General features: G+C 42.7%; 1 protein-coding gene across 9 annotated transcripts; it reads right to left on the reverse strand.

Moving 5' to 3' along the window:
• Positions 1–506: 506 nt before the first annotated feature.
• Positions 507–14,772, reverse strand: PPP1R42 (protein phosphatase 1 regulatory subunit 42). 9 transcript variants are annotated; one of them, XM_076067290.1, is made up of 9 exons: positions 14,346–14,755; positions 13,345–13,427; positions 11,205–11,347; positions 9,512–9,678; positions 8,665–8,803; positions 6,724–6,840; positions 5,618–5,735; positions 4,698–4,838; positions 507–1,377 (listed from the first exon to the last, which is right to left on the reverse strand). In XM_076067290.1, the coding sequence occupies exons 3-9, from the start codon at positions 11,334–11,336 to the stop codon at positions 1,232–1,234; spliced, it is 960 nt and encodes a 319-aa protein (XP_075923405.1). In that variant the 5' UTR covers positions 11,337–11,347; positions 13,345–13,427; positions 14,346–14,755; the 3' UTR covers positions 507–1,231. The 9 variants fall into 9 exon arrangements, with proteins under 9 accessions (XP_075923405.1, XP_032810786.2, XP_032810781.2 ...); XM_032954895.2 differs by lacking the exon at positions 5,618–5,735 and having other exon boundaries at positions 11,205–11,354; positions 14,346–14,772; XM_032954890.2 differs by lacking the exon at positions 14,346–14,755 and having other exon boundaries at positions 11,205–11,354.
• Between the last annotated feature and the right edge of the window lie 3,173 nt (positions 14,773–17,945).

A 17,945-nucleotide genomic window follows, 5' to 3' on the forward strand; every position in this document is an offset into this window, starting at 1 on the left:
TTGGGCGTTTTTGGCTTGAGATCAGGATTTCGAGGTAAGGTTTCGAGTTTTGAGTTATTGGTTCAAACTAAGGCTGTTTTACTATCACATCCATGCTGGGACAGTAGTGTCAGACTTTATATAAAGGGCTACGGCAAACAAGGTAAATTGTGCATCGGCCTTATTGACTTTTTATTTTTCCAGTCAAGGCCCACTGAGCTATATAGCTCTTTTTCAGAAGTGAACTGGCCACAAATGAAGCTCAAAGTGGCTTATAATGTGGACATTTATAGCAGCCAAATACTCTGAACGCATGATTCTGAATGTGGAGGGAAAAACCTGAGTACCCAGAGGAAAATCCACACAACCACGGGGTGAACATGCAAACTCCAAATGTATAGGCGTCAAGTGTCGAGATCAATCCCACAACCTCCTTCATACCAGGTGAGGGAGTTAACATCACTCCACCACAGCGCCAATATCGATTGACAGGCAGCCCTTTCAACATATCAAGGTCAAGAACATAATTCATGAGACATGTTAAGACTTATTTAATGGATGCTTTCAATGTTCGTGAATGGCTTATACACGTCATGCTTGATCTGCATTCAAATGATCGTATTTAACCCTGGAGATCTTTGGCCAGTTTCATGTATTGCCGACAAATATCATCTTAATATATTGAAAAAAAATCACACCAATGTTTACATTGCAAACAATTAAGAAACTAATTAAGATGTGTCATCCGATTCGTCAAAATGTGAATGCAAAATGTGCACCTTACGTTTCTCATTCCAGGCTAGAGTTGCAAAAACGATAAGAGTAAATTGTGTCTATGCACTACTAACACATATCACAGCACTTCCAGTAAACTTGCTAAGTCAGCAGTTTTAAACTGTAATCCTTAAAGCCTTGGTCATTACACCAATACACTGCCTCCCAAGCCAGATTGCGTGTGTGTAAATGCTTCTGATGGCTGCCAGGCCATGTGTTGTTGCTGGTGTGTGTATTTTGCTGAAAACTGAAAGACAGAGTTTCGTTGTTGCTTATGGACAACAGACTGTTTAGTTATTGGCTGACATGCTGAATGACATGCTGTGTGTGTGTGCTTTGTTGTTGCTAATGGCTGACACGCTGTATTAAGTTGTTGGCAAAGAATGTGTTTAGTTTTTGATAATGGTCAGCAGCCAGTTGCTTGAGTACTTGAGAAGCTGTGTGTTTAGTTGCTGCTAATGGCTGACACACTAAATGTTTAGTTGTTGCCTATGGCTGGCAGGCTGTAGCTGCGTGGTGGGGCCGTGACTCGACGTGGACGGACGACGCTCCCGGCTAGCGGTGGGCAGATGTAGTGCTGCGGTAGGGCAAGCAGCATGCTGCGCCGCCTGGCCTCTGTGTCTCCTGCGGGAAGGGAAAAGTTGAGACATGCTGATTATCTGATCTCACGCACACACCAGATGGGGCCTCTCCTACAAAAATGAATGTTGAATTCTTTAACTTTAAAAAAAATTGCAGGTGGCCTGGTAGCTCAGCAGGCTAATATCATTTCAAGCGCACTGAGCTGGTACCGCTGAATCTGGATTTCAGCCACCGATGAGTAAACTGGCTTTTCAAGTGTCGCCAAGTGATGGTCTCAGCCCAGTCACAAAAAAAGACTCTGCAAAGACTCATCAGATTAAATTAGTTTTTTCACTTGATTTGGCTTATTTCCACTTAAACACTAACATTTTCAGTTTGATATGCAACAGTCTTTGCAAGGTGTATACAAAGTGTGCCACTTCTAAAGCTGTTCTGAATGCCATCCTCTTGATACAAGTTGGCACAATGCTAGCTGCAAGAATAATGTGGAATTTTCTTCATATTATTATCCCGATAATATAACTGCAATGTGATTGTTATAAAAAAGACGAAAAACCGTTTTCAATTTGAGAGCCTATTTTATACTCAGCGATCCTCCATGGCAGCGAGTTGCAAAGCGTGGGTGGTATTGCATTGTTAACTGACTATGCTTGTAGCATTGGGACACAAGATGTCTGAGCATTAATTATTCAGACAACTGATGGACTCAAAGTTTTTTGTCACTTAGATGCCATCCATTTAGTACGTATGCAAAAATCTTTCAGAATTTGACCCCTCCCCCCCTCTCTGTACGCAGGCGTACTTTTTACACCCCCCCCCCCACCTGCGTACGTACGCTTGACCCCCCCCCCGAATCCTATAGAACGGCCAATATTTAATCCACACAGAAACGATCAAGGATGAATAATATTAATGTGTCTAAGAAAACAGATAGTCCACCGCCAGACTATCTAACTAATTTGAATGCCAATGTAGACAAAGTATTATCGAGGCTTCACCCTCCCCCCCCGTTTCCTATGCGTACGTACATTGTCAGTAGACCCCCCATACGCACGCGTACGCATTTAGGTTAACCCCCCCCCCCTCCATGCGTATGTACTCAATGGATGGGCCCTTATTAAACAGATTCCTTCACTTTTTTGTATTTGACTGAGTAACAACCCTTCTCAAACGACAAAGATACCATGCAATAGATCATGACCCAGATTGAGAAATGCTCGACTATAATATGCATAGCCATTACCTTGAACAATAACGAACTCAGAATATGGCATATTGATCTCTTTTGAAATCCAGTATATATTTCATGGAAATACAGGGAAAGGGGAGTCTGGACCGCCCTACTCAACAGGCTACTGCCGCGACCCTCACCAGGACAAGCGGACTGAGAAACGAACACAGTATATATTTCTAGGGTTTTAATGGTAATTGGTATTACTATTTTGCCAAGACAGGTGTACTGCAGCAGTCTTACACTTTTCCCTCTATGGTCTCCACATGCCAGTGCAATCTGGTTTCTGCCAAGGCAAATCTACTGAGACCACTCTTACATGTGTGGGTAGTGACATTCTTATCTCTTCAGAATGTGGGCCGTTCTAACTCTTAGCTCTCATCGACGTTTTCAATGCTTTTGAAACCATAGACCACTCCATTCTCCTTAAGTGTCTCCATAATTATGAAGGCATCTTCGGCAAAGTTCTCTCGTGATCCCACTCTTATCTCTGATACAGCTCCTCCTATGTTTGCATACAATGACCAGTCTTCCTCTCAGACATTCCTGAGCTATGGTGTACCACACAGCTGATAGTATCCTCAGCCACCTGCTGTTATAAATATATTTCCTCCTTGGCACAATCATCTCCAGTTGTAATGTCGAGCATCATTAATTTTTATAATGATGTAACCCAGCTCAACATCACCATTACCACTGTGAATCCAACCTCAGTCGACTTCCACAGTCTCATCTTAGATTGATTTTAACTTTTACAACTAAATTGCCAAGACAGAAGTACAGTAAACCCTTAATATTCACGGGGGTACGGTCCTCGAGAACAGCGCAAAAATCAATTCCGCGAATATTAATACTTAAAGCTTATGATAAATATAGTATTCGGAGGCATAAGCATATTAGTTTCACGCATCGCCGATTGGCACAGTTGGCTACGTATGGTGCGAAAAAAGTTCAACATATAAACATACAAATTCATAAAATGTATGTATATACAGATAGTCCCCGAGTTACGATGGTCCGACTTACGATATTTCGATCTTACGATGGCGACAGCGATACGACAAAATTGTAAAATATTTTAAATTTCGCGCGGCAGGCAAACGCAGCAGCGTACGAGGTACGATACTGTAACTTTATCATCGCCATCCTCCTCTTATGACAACTAAGTTAATGTAGCCATCAACAACCTAACATCGTTTAAGAATGCAGACGACGGACAGAATCTTGGTGAGTACAGTAGAATATGATACGTAACGATACGTTCAATGCATGTATATGATACGTAGCTTTAGCGATTTCATTTTAGGGTTACCACGATACGATACATTCAATGCATGTTAAAAGTTTTTATAGCAGATAGGATTGTTTCCTGAAAAAACTTTCTATTAAATTGCAGGTAGGCTAAGAATTTACCTTGGTTTTTTTTTACTTTACATTTTACCGTGCAATACAGTATTGTAATTAATAAATACATACAGTATATAGTTTATACAGTACGGTACTGTAAATTGCTCTGTTTTTCTAAATTATCACCATTCTTTAAGACTCCTGGGTAGGCTAGGCCATCTTCGACTTACGATATTTTTTTACTTACGATGGGGTCGTCGAAACGCATCTCCATCGTAAGTAGAGGACTACCTGTATTAACAATTACTGTAAATATATGGTATTGTGTTAACTTACCTTTAATGAGGAACATAAACATTTAAAAGTGCAAATAGCAATGAATACATGAATATTATACGATATTATTTAAACTTACCTTTAAAGATGTCACTTTCTCTTCGCTCAGGGGCCATGGTTATCAATAACGTAGTACATAATTCCAGAAAATTATAAAGCAAGGCACTTCGCTTGTAAACAGTGCGGCAGACGTGGGCACTTTCCGTGGGCACTTTCCGTGGACTCACGGTCAACGCAGCTCCCATGCCTCACTTCAGTACAGAACTTCTTATCGGGTAGTAGCATGCTACGGCTGCCAATATTTAAAAAAACTGCGCGAATTTGAAATAGCGCTACAACAAATACGCAAAACCTATATTATGCAACCCGCGAATATTAAGGGTTTGCTGTACTCCTAAACTATCTCCCTAGCAATGAAGCTTTGCTGATATGCAATGCACAGCTTCACCTGTTTGCACAACCAGATCTCCACTGGATTCTCCAAATGTCGACATTTGTTCATGAGCTTTCCTCTTCGCCTCCCGCGAAGCCTTCCAATTGAGGAGGAATTGGCGAGCACTCTCTTTGATCTCCTTTCCATCCAGGATGTCTGGGAAACACATCATCAACACAAATGGTGCCGCATCATGGTTTTCAGGAGACCGTGTTGTAAATGTCCATAGAGGTGAGCCAAGGGAAATCTGTGCGGCCACCATTACATCCAAATGCATCTTATGTTTAAAATGTTAATATTTTTCATGACGAAAGCAAAACGACAGTTCAGTGCATGAATCATCAATGGGATTTATCGTGTATACAAACACTTCCAACATATCATTGTGGACAAATAAAACATGTAAGGACTGAATTTCGATTTAAAGCTTTCGTGACTGCAAGGATTCATCTTCTTTGGTTCTTTCGGTAAGTCAAGGCTCGCCGCGCCTCTCACCGAGCTTAAAAAGACGCTTCGAATCTTAGCAGCGTTAATTGAAGCTCTGTCGTCCCGGCAGTTCTGTTCTTTCACCTGAAGAAGGCTGCTTGTGTTGTGGCCGAAACGTCGTGAGAATTTTATTGTGTTATTTTATTTTATTATTTTATTCTCATTCTACGTGACTTTACCGAAAGAACCAAAGAAGATGTAAGGACTGCATTGGCAATGGTGTACACGTACAAATATCACCATTTTCATGATTAACATCATCTTACAAGACGCATATTTCAATTACAATGTTCATAATGAAGGTGGTGAGTTTAAAAAAAAATTCTAATCATGGAGAAGCATTCAGAAAATTGCTACGGCTTAGTGTTTTAAAAAAATGTATTACTTCTATATGTTGAGGATGGTGTGTTGATATGCAAGCTTCCCCTTTCCAAGTACTGGCAGCTCACCCAGGGAAGCACTCATCATTATGACACGATCCCTGTACTTGGGCTTCTGGCAGAAGGGGTTCCCCAATAGCTCCAGCCTCCAAACCTTGGGCCAGCAAGTCAGTACGTCTGCCAGATCCTGCGGCAGGTTCACAGAAAATACTAACTTTTAATTGCGCACATTTAAAAAATATATATATATATGGGATTCCGTTGCCAGTGGTGCACAAGTAAAATAAAACAAACTTAATACTTTTCTCATTAAAACGGCCTTGTAACTTTAAAAATTATAATCTAATATTTCAAGCATTGGCCATCAACTGTGAGGAAAGGGCGTTGCCTGGAACGTTAGCCTATTATGCATTAAAAACAATCTGTGATAAGACAATGGTAATCATGAATATGATGAATGGCTCTACTTTTTTTACATGTAAAACTAATGTGACTAAATCACGAATGTAAAGTAATATTTAAACTTCATAAGAAATGAATAAAATTATATCTCACCTCAAACATGTGTGTTTGAAACATTTTGGTCAAAATGGTTGCATTAAATGAGTTGATATTTTTGCTGTGAAAGGTTAGTGATTAACAACTGCAATAATTTAGTGAAAGAACATGCACTAAATTACATTAGTTGATCACCCCAATGGATCATAGGAGAAATATCTTTTCAGCACTAAAGCATCATTTAATTATTTAATTAAGTTTTCTGTGCACACTCTGGTTGCCTCTCACATGTAAAAAAATACTCAGAAACCAATTGGCCACTGAACATGAAAATAAGCCCCGAAAGCGTCAGCGAGGTTTCTTGGGTAATACGTGAAAGATTACGACTATACATCTCTGATGTCTTTTCGGGTTGTACCTCATGCTGTTTGACATTATGTCCAATATTTCACTTCAGGTGCAGGAAGATTCTTCAGGAACTGAATTTAAGCTCCCACAACGTACATTCCGAAAACATATCAGAAGCTATACTGCACAAACACAAAAATAAACGGAGCAGTATAACTACATTACACATTGAGCTGCAGGGGCATTACTGGAGCTTGGCTCCATGCTTCAGTCATGGTCATTTATGTATGAGAAATGCTCTGTGTGTTATCATTCTTATTATCATTTACCTGCAGGTCAGTGAGCTGGTTTTCACAGGCCATGAACTGCATCATATGACTCAAGCAGGTCAGCTCCTGCAGCTCCTCCAGGCCATTCCCGCTCACGTTGAGGACACACAGGCTGCCCTGTAACGTGGGGCAAGGGGACCGAGATGGTGGCAATTGTGATAAAAGCCAGAATAGGCTTTGAGTGTGACAGGGGCACCTGCAAAAAATACCAGCACGTTGAACATTGTCCACAGAAACTCCCACTTATTTTTTTGTATTTAATACTATATATTCATTTCAACAACCATGCTAAACACATATAAAACAGATCTTGTCAAGGTGTACATTCTACGTTTGTTATCTTGTCCCATTGTCTGTTTCAGACAAGTCAGGTTTCTCCTTGTCCATAACTACGGATATGGCATGGGACTGGGTGTGAAGTGAGGGAGAGAGGGAGTGTAAGTAGGTGGTCAATTGTCTATTCTTTTAATTGCACTCTCCCACTCTCACTCACAGCCCTATGTCAATCCACTGCTGGATGATAGCCTCCCCCACACCGTATCGGTCATGAGGGTTATTTAACCATACTTTACCATGCTGATCCGCCCAGGTTTGACTCACTTTCAACTTATGTTATCCGTGGCCAGAAATTGAACTCAGGTTCACAGTTTCATAGCCATGCATCAACCATTATACCACGCTGCTCCCCCTACTCTATCACATTCCACACATCACAAAATGTGTGCAAATCAAGACAAAATATCGGATATTAAATACATTCTACCTACATAAGATTGCTGAAGCAGCATCTATTTAATTCCCAAAAATATTTTCCCATAACCTTTTTTTAGGGATGGCGTGATGCAAAAAATTGGCAATGATGGAAACACGCCAGCAGTGACAGACATAGTGATTCGGTGCTTCCGTTTAAGAGAGCTACGTATTCTGCTTCGAATATTCCGGTCTCAGGTGATGCATTCAGGTGAACGTGACAGCAGTGCTTTTTACACCTGACACAGCTTTCCATAAAAAAGACTAGTCAGGTGGGTGCCCAGCACTCTAGCGCATTATCACGTTGCCTTCACGTTCCAGCCATCAATTTAACTAACTGCATGTGTCACCAAAGACTGCAAAACCTTGGACATTTTTAGCCTGCTAAAATCTGGCACTATGAGCTGCCGTCAATGATTCATCATTTCTACAACCACTGGGAATCGGGCTCTACCGGTCCAGGAATGGCCCAGGAATGGCCGAATCCTCACGCTCATTGAGTTACGAGTCTCCAAGGGCTCAGCCTGTCAAGCTACGTTCTCCCACCTCCCCCTTACCCACCATGGCCCATACAGGTGGAACGACTTGTCCCTTTGGCAATTTGCAGACTCGTGGTTCAAAGTAACGATGTGATTCAAGGATTTTTAAAAAATACCTTGTTTTTACCATCTTGCATTGTTTTTCTGTCTTGTATGTACAGTTTTGTTTGCTCTGTTAGCCTAAACGTAGAATCATATAATTTGCTTAATTCCATAATATACAAAATAATACATTTGCTGATCAATCTTTATTAATTAAAAAATGCATTGTCACAGTTATTGGCATGTGCTCTTCACAAATACTTTTTTTAATTAAATTTAATGTGGGCACATTACTACATTTTGCATCATATACTTTGAACACGAACATTGGTGTTAAGTTGATGTGTCATCATGATGTGCATGTTCATTTCCATGTCGACTCCGTGACAGCGCGACTGGCTCTTCAGCCGGCCTGGGCAAATGCGTGCAATTCGGATTGAGCAGGGAGCTTGGTGGCTCAGTTCTGGAGTTCCAGCTGCCAGGGCATGATCGTGTGGGTGCATTGGCCCTTGAGCCCAACCCTGCGCCCAACTGCACGATAGGGGCCCTTGACGCTTTGGTAGAGCACAAACGCTGGGTAGCACTGTGGGCTTGACAATGTGACACTCACAGCCAAGGTCGACAGGCAGCGAGGATCAAACAGCAGCTTCTCCCCAGGTGGCAGGTGCTGGTTCTCCAGATGTAGCTCCGTGAGCTCGCTCAACATCTCCACACCCTCCACCACGGAGATGGAATTGCCTCCAAGGTACCTGTGGTCCATGCCAGGATCAAACTGAAAGTGGCTCCGTGGCAGCGTGGACACAGCATTACGGATATAATTTTAATTTATCAAGCATTAAAATGTTACTGGATTAGAGTTTTATTTTATACCCTCCCATGTGAAACTCTTCTCCGAGTACTCTGGTTTCGTGTCCAAATTAAAGATGCTCAACATACAATTGACGAAACATCTAAAACAAGATCCTCGTGAGTCTTCGTGTGCTTCTGAGAAAGTTAATGACGACTTTTATAGATTAGATGGATAACTGGTCCAGTGTTGTGACCTATAGAAGTATAGCTTGGATAGGTTGGTTTTTTTTATGGCTTCTTTATTCATTGCAAAACTATTTGTGTTGTGGCTATGACCAGGTCATCTGAAATGCAGCCAATCTTGTCAGTTCTTAGGAATCAAGCAAAGTTAGGCCTGGATAATGCTTGGATCAGAAACACCCATGGAGAAAAGGTTATTATAGGCTGCAGGTTTACTAGCAGAGAACAGTAAAGATAAATGAATGTTCTACTATGTTTCTGTGCTCCCACATCTACTATGTGGGGGGGGGCCCTCATCAGGTAGTGGATAGATAAAAGGGCTGTTTGTGCCTGGACACAATTAATATTAGGACATAACTAACTGTGCCTACACACTCTGTGAAAAGTGGGATGCAGAGGTGTAAGAAGTTTATCGTCAGATGGCATACAGTTTGGAGAGGTGTCGCAGGCTGGCAAGGCCTTCCATGCGCTCCAGAGCGTTGTTCTGCAGGTACAGGTGCGTCAGGTGGCTTGCAAAGGCCAGGTTGGGCATGCGGCTCAGCCGGTTGTCATAGAGGTAGAGAACGGCAAGGTTGCGGCACGCCGACAAATCCTCCTGGAGAACGAACGTCACATGCTTCAGCCAGCAGTGCTCTCATGGGGTTAGATGGTGGTGATGTTGTTGGGATGGCGGTGATGTTGTTGTCGAAGTGCCAATTGTGGTAGTTGGACTATGGTGATGTCTGTAGTAATATTGCTGGAGTTGATAGTGATGGTGAGAGACACAGTTAAGTGATACTGTTAACGATGTCTGTGGTGATGTTCATAATGATGTTGGTGGCAGTTTTATTGATGTTGGTAGTGATGTCGGTAGTTGTTGTAATATTACTGATGCTTATAGTAATTATGGTCATCTTGTCGGTGGTAATGTTGGGATTGGTGTTACTGATTATAGCTTACAATTGTCCAAGTTTATTTTTGTTAAACCACGTGATAACTCAAGAGACCAGAATAGTCTTATTTACAAGGGTGACCATTCTATACATTTGTTGAGGAGTAGAGTGGTGACGGGATGTCACATTCGCCTCGGGAGGAGTGACGTCATGTCCCCTCGGGGTATTTGAGGGGGGACCCGTAACGTGTTCGGGGTCTTCGCCAGGAGCCGGGTTTGTGAGCGGTAGGGAAGTGGGGACCCAGGGTAGGGGAGAAGTAGCACCAGGCTAGGGGGGGGCTACTTTACCCGGCTGGCCGAGTTGGTTGAACCATCGGTCAGCGCTGTGGGAGGAGCCCGTTAGCCTGGGAGGTGTAGGGATTCTCAATCCCCTTTCCCCTGGGGAGATTAACTTAGCCAAGTCCTGTGTTACCCCTTCCCCTAAACCTAGGTGGAAAGCCCATAATAAATAGTTTGGCGTCAGCCCCCACAACGACTGCTCTTCGTATCGCCTTTACACCTCAACACATTTACTGTACAAGTTATATTCAACACTGTAGAAAATGTAGGGTAACATAAAACAAAAGGAGGGGGTGTCAAATTATGAACCGGGAACAAAACCTAAATTTTCCCATTTTGCCTTTGAGTTTTGCGGCTATTTTCAAGAACGTAACCCCCGCGATGGGCAAGGGTTTGGTGTACTGTATTATGATTATTACACCCACAGTAATAATCAGGGCAGCCACTGGATTCGAACAGGGACACCAGATAGAGTGATAATGACTATGTGATTGTGATTATGATTGTATTCATGTTGATGTCGGTCGTTACGTTTCTGTTTTTGGCAATTGCAGCAATTGCTGTATCAAGTGACTTGTATCAAGTGACTTGATACAGCAATTTTGCTGTGACGGTTTCCACCTGAAGATGGAAGCTTGTGTTGCCTCCGAAATGTCGTGATTTAATTTAGTTTTCATTTATTTTATTTTACCTACGTGACTTTACCGAAAAAACCAAAGAGTGTGAATCCTTGCAGTCACCAAAGCTTTAAATCCAGCCATACTTAGTTGTAACTGTGAAGAAGTTGGTGGTGATGTCTGTGGTGATGTTATTGGTGGAATTTTTAGTAATTGTAATATTTTTTCGGAGACCAGCACAGCACAGCGATGACGGTGCCGTGTAGTGTGGTGGCAATACTGCTGATATAGTACCACATGCTCGATGTCCTTCTCTCCCAGGTGCAGGTGCGTCAGTCTGCCCAGGTAGAGTGCCAGGGGCTCTGCCCGCCTCCTACGCACGTGTTGCTCGCTCCGGCCGATCAGCTCAGCTGTCAACCGCACCATGGTCCCGGAACCTACTCGCTTTCAAAGGGAGAACTGTAATCTAACAAGTGTCACCAGCAACCGTGGCGACCACTCTCAATGAGCAAGCACGCGGCAGATGTTAAATGACTGAGTGCCGGGGGATCATGCAGGTGCCCACTGTGTAGCAGTGCAACCACAAGAACTGGTCAACCAAAACAACTATTAACAGTCTAGGGTTCAGACTCTAATTAAAGTTGGTGAAAGGGTGAAGAGTTAAGTTTAGGGATAAATTGTAAATACCGTTTCATTTGGGGTAGAGCTAAGTTTAGGGATAAGCATTGCAACTAGAATTAGATTCTGTGCATAGGGATGGTTAGGGTTTACGGTTAAGTGTTATAATTATCATATACTGTACAGTACAATCATTGAACGATGTTATATTGAGAGGTACTGCACTGTTAAGTGGTAACAGTCGACTTTAGTTACATTCAGGGATACATTTAGACAGTGTTAAAGTAATGGTAAGGATGAGCGTAAATTATAAGAATGTAATTACGTTTAAGTTCGAGACGAGTGTATTGTGTTAGGTAAATATGAATGGGAGTTATAGACGAGGATTTATACGAGGATAAGATGGGGTTAAGGTCAGGGTTTGAGACAAGAGTGGACAAGTTTATTGAAAAGTTTAGAAATAAGGATCGGAGCAGGGTTAGACGCAGGATTAGTAACAGGGCTATGGTTATGGCGTTGGTAACAGTTTTTGGACAAGGTTAGGGAGAAATCAGGGTGATGGAGAGTTAGGGTTGTACGGTTATGTGTACAGAGAGAGTTTTAAGTTTGAAAGAGGGGAGTTATGGAGCTTTGGGTCAGAGTCAAGGTTAGGGAGTTTGCGTTAGATAGGGTTTGAGTAATGGGATTAGAAAATCTTGATTTGAAGCTTTCGCAACTGAAGGAACCCATACTCTTTGGTTCTTTCCGTAAAGTCACGTAGGTAGCAAAAAATATATAACGAAGTTTCGATCGCAACCTCGGCGGGAAAAAAAAATCTAATCCAGCAACAAAAGAACCAAAGTAATTAAAAAAATGGTTAGATACCGGTTTAAGGCTGTACGGTCAGTTTTAGAAATAGGGTCAGGGATAGAGACGTCAGAGAGTTACGGAGTACGATTTAGAGACAGGGTGAAGGTGTGTTAAGAGTTAAGTGACGGGGGGTTTCGTGGACAAAGTCCCCAAAACTCCCCCCCCTCCCGAACCTTACACAGAGTCCACGGCTAACCCAGGTCGCACTTGCAAGCGAGGCTATCCTCCTCGTCACTCTCGAGTTCCTCGTCTGGGTCACCAAAACCATTAACTTGAATCCCCATGCCTCTGTGGGCCCCGAGAAAGACCAAACCCGCAAAAGCTGCCAGCTCACTCGGGCGCCCCCAGCCCCCTCACCCCCTATCGCCTCGCACAAGCGCTGGAACGGCGGCACGTAGCAGCAGCAGCAACAACAACAACCCAGTGTAACCCGGCAAGTAGTTTATCGCGATAATTTATTCGGACTGTAATATAATTTATATATAAAAAAAAGTTGTTAAACCGCGGCCGTCTCCGCGACGTTAACCGGCCGGCGAAGACGCGCGGCCACCGCGGCGCCGCCTTCTCCGCGGCCACAGCAATCCGCCCGGCGCAAATAGTTCCAACCTTTGAAGCGTCTCGCGAAAAAACAAAAAAAACACAAACACCCCGCTTTATTCGTAAGAATTATATTCCTTATTAATAGATTTTAAAAAAACGTATTCGGCTCTCGTCTATTTTGTAGTCATTCGGATTGTTGTTGGTTTTTTTCCCAACTTAACAATAACGAAATGAATGAAACGGCCGGCGGATTGATACACTCCGGCGAGGAGCGAGCGTTGAGCATTCGCATCACCATAGCAACGCGACGCGCAGCGACTCCGTTAAACAACAACAACAACAACAAAAAGCGATACTTTTTAAATCGCGTTATTTTAGCATCGACAGCTTTAAAAACACCGTGACGACGGCGGTGCCAACAAGTTACCGGCGCTCGCCGCGGCCTGAATACGCGCGGCGATTGAGACGGTCGTACGCCTCCGTAGAGGTCAGAGCGGCGATCTTGGCAACCTGCTGGGATGGAGCGACCGGGTCCCAGTGTCCTGAGGTTACATTCAGAGCTGTCAACACCCCTATCACTGACTACCTTATTACAAACATTAAAACCTTTGAGATTTATAAGGCAAGGCCGTAATTCTAATAGATATTGTGGGGGGGGGGGGGGGGGGAGAACATATTGTCCTCTACATATCCCCCCCCCCCCAATATTCAAATATGCTCAAAATGTCCCCCCCCCTCCAATATATTGCTATAAAACATTTTTTGCTATGCTGTGTAAATGAAAAAACAACAATTTGCTAAACCTTGGTCACAATATCTGGACTTGTCTTCATATAAATCAATGCATAGATTTATGTTTATATGATTGTGGTTATGGTTGTACTTTATTAATCCCTAATCTCTGCCATTACATACAATGAAACAAGAAATGGTAAAAAAAAGTAAAAACAGAGCAATATAATACAATTATTATACATTGTAAAAAAAAAAGTCTATCCCATGTGTTAGTGAATTATTTTTTATTTTTTTAGGCAGGAAATGAGTTTTCAAATTTAGATATTTTTCTCGGTTGGGACCCCCAGACACCGTGGAAGATTTGCCCCTCCCCCCAATGTTGACTCCATGGCTATGGCCTTGTTATAAGGGCACGCATACCGTGCCCTTGTAAATCTAAAAGTTACACTATTCTTGTACAGGAAATTTTAGTTTTCAAGTCCATACGGCAACAACAAAATATCTATTTGTGTTTCTCCATTGCGATGGGACTTTTTAGGATGAACGTTGAGATGTATAAGGGCACGGGGAGACCAATAAGGCATGCATTGGTCTGTAATAAGGTAGGCACGGACAAGGGGTTGACAGCTAAGGAATAATGAAGGAAAGTTGTGTGATATAATGCATATACAGTTGGCTCTTTGCAGAACTCACGGGGACTTTTTGGCTCTTGGTCTGTTACAGTGTGGCCACCCCTGCTCGAGAAAGTCATACAGGTTCTCGAGTCAAATCACTATGTAGCCTAACCCAAAACATCAATTATAAATCATTACACTGTATTGGCTGCGAAACGCATACGCGTTAGGTTAATGCTGCTGAAATTATGCACTCCCAGAAGGCCCGTGTGGCTGATGGGATGTATAAAAAAAAGGGTTTATATTTGTATGTGGGCGGAAGGGTATCATTATTATTAGAGTAATTTTTTTTCTGCTTCATCCACCACCACAAGAGCGCCAAGTGCTGACAACTGCCACCAGGGGGCACAACAGGGCAACGTGTCGTGGGCCATAACAATTGGGTAGTCTGTTTTTTACTTAAAACTTTCGTGACTGCAGGAATTAATATTCTATGGCTCTTTCGGTAAAGTGCCGTAGATAAATAAAATAATAAAAATAAAGTGAATAAAAAATTATTATAAATATCACGACGTTTCGATCGCAACACAAACGGTCGTCATCAGGAACTTTATTGTTATTTTTTTTTCTATCTACGTGACTTTACCGAAAGAACGATAGAATAAAAAAAATTGGGTAGTCATTCATTACCGCATTTAAAACGAGGTTAGACTAAAAGTCTCGTTTTCAAACAGATACCTCGGTAAATACGGAACATCGTAATACAGATTTAAAGCAACGTAAATATATACACATTTTAGGTTAGGTTACATATTAAAGTGAGCTTTAACTTCGGCAACGCGGAGGGAATTGTTTTCAAATATAAAGCAATTGGAATGTTTCCACGTGTACGGAGCATTATGGTGGAATAAATTATATCAGAACGTAGCATTTATTTTTTGCAACGTGACAAGAATCGTGGAGGATACCTAAGGGTATGATTGTAGGGTTAGTAAACTCGCTACAATCGGGAATGATTTATTTGTAGATGGCTTAAAGGCATATTTAGATCCCAAAGTATATGTTTCTCTTATCGATAGCAGGAGGCAACCAGCCATTATGGAGATCACAGTGATAGTTCTGAGTACGAATAAATCGTAAATCCGAATTTAAAACCGAATCCAATCTGTTTCTTGCTGTAATTTGACCGGATTGTACATGTTCATCATCATCATCCACCAAGTGCTTGCGCACGAGATGGTTTCGTCGCTCCATCTCCGGGGTATACGTCTGCTGGGAGGCATAACCCATCCTTTGGCTGCCAATCCAATATTCGTCTCGACCACCAAATTCCCACTAACATGTCGTAACCGTAAATGTGAAGTCTCTAACATGAGTTTTGTTCTCTCAATCTGTTTTCTCTCATTGTAATTCCAAGAATAAGCTGCTCTATGCTTGCGTGCGAATTTTTCACATGTTCAATTGTCTTTGCCCGTGTCCATTACTGAACCGGTCCTGGGCCTCCCTTAGGTCGACTCAGCCTCAAATTAGTACCTGGTGCGATGTGTAAACATCGCTACTGGGGAAACAAAGGCGGCCGGGCGCGGTGTTGGCCACCCACCCCCACGTGTGCCGTGCCGACCTTCATAGGTGCAACTCGCTAACAGCACTTGCCCCAACAGTCTGTTACAGGCTAATCTCTCACGTTAACATAGCCACTTCCGTGCCCTGTTTCACATTAACATCATGCTAATTTCTCACATTAACATAGCCACTTCCGTGCCCTCTAATTTCTCACATTAACATCATGCTAATCTTTCGCATTAACATAGCCGCTTCCGTGCCCTCTAATTTATCACATTAACATCATGCTAATCTCTCACATTAGCATAGCCACTTCCGTGCCCTCTAATCTCTCACATTAGCATCATGCTAATAGCTCACATTAACATAGCCACTTCCGTGCCCTCTAATTTCTCACATTAACATCATGCTAATCTCTCACATTAACATAGCCACTTCCGTGCCCTCTAATTTCTCACATTAACATCATGCTAATCTCTCACATTAACATAGCCACTTCCGTGCCCTCTAATCTCTCACATTAACATCATGCTAATAGCTCACATTAACATAGCCACTTCCGTGCCCTCTAATTTCTCACATTAACATCATGCTAATCAGTCACATTAACATAGCCACAATCCGTGCCCTCTAATTTCTCACATTAACATCATGCTAATCCATCACATTAACATAGCCACTTCCGTGCCCTCTAATGTCTCACATTAACATCATACTAATCAGTCACATTAACATAGCCACAATCCGTGCCCTCTAATTTCTCACATTAACATCATGCTAATCAGTCACATTAACAAAGCCACTTCCGTGCCCTCTAATTTCTCACATTAACATCATGCTAATCTCTCACATTAACATCATGATAATCTCTCACATTAACATAGCCACTTCCGTGCCCTCTGTCTCACATTAACATCACGCTAATCTCTCACATTAACATAGCCACAATCCGTGTCCTCTAATTTCTCACATTAACATCATGCGAATCTCTCACATTAACATCACTAGCCCCGCCCACTTCTTTATGACCCTTGGGCTACACCCATTGGCTCAGCAGCAGACCATCGCTTTCCCACCTGATGATGGACGCTTGTGTTGCGCCCGAAACGTCGTGATTTTTTATTTTATACCTACGTGACTTTACCGAAAGAACCAGAGTATGGATTCCTGCAGTCACGAAAGCTTCAAATCAGTGTTAAATTCAGCGTTCAATGAACAGGTTATAGTTTGGTGTGCGTATATATGTGAGAGTTATAGGCTACATAGAAACTCCTGGGTAGTTTGTGGGTCATCAGGCTGACCCGTAGTTTATGCTTGAAGTTATTGAGGAATGTTTATATTTTGTCAATGTGAAGTTAGGAATTAGTACGGATCCTCTGTATCTGATGGAGAATTGACGATGCGTGGTGTGGCCATGGGGGGAGGGTGAAGGTTATCGGAGTGTCTGCGATTGCTTATTTGAGTTCCGTCTTCTGTTAACTCACAATATAAAATGTATATTAATGGTCGATCGTAGACTGCATAGCAAACACGCGCGGTACTATGAAGCTGTTTTATAAATTTGTGTAATTCATTGGATTATGAGCAAAGGGTCTTGTCCAATTATCACTTTTCTACCAATACACCACATATATACTTATTTATACAGCACACATACACATAAATACATTAACTGTCGTATAGACGAGAATCGATATCGTAGTATTCATAACAAACATAACGTCGCAATAAAGAACGCTCAGGGCCGCGTTGCCAGGGCGACGCTTTTCCCGCGCTCACGGTTTCTCGGCGCGCGCGCGCGCTGCCCCCTCCCCCACCGTCCCCCACCCTCGCCCCTCCCCCACCGTCCCCCAACTGAGACCTTAACAATGTTGTTACCCCCCCTCCTCCTCCCTTGCCCCCAATATTAACGAGGCGCCACCGCCCTCATCTCAATCACATCCATAACCTCTCACCCCCACATTAACCACGTCTAAAATACGCCTCCCTCCACCACCACATTAACCACGTCTATAACCCCCACATTAACCACGTCTAAAATACGCCTCCCTCCACCACCACATTAACCACGTCCATACACCCCCACCCCCATCTCAACCACGTCTATAACCCCCAC

This window comes from Petromyzon marinus, chromosome 15 (assembly GCF_048934315.1).
Source record: "Petromyzon marinus isolate PM22_M1 ecotype Great Lakes invasive population chromosome 15, UKy_Petmar_22M1.pri1.0, whole genome shotgun sequence".
Classification (NCBI taxonomy): domain Eukaryota; kingdom Metazoa; phylum Chordata; class Hyperoartia; order Petromyzontiformes; family Petromyzontidae; genus Petromyzon; species Petromyzon marinus.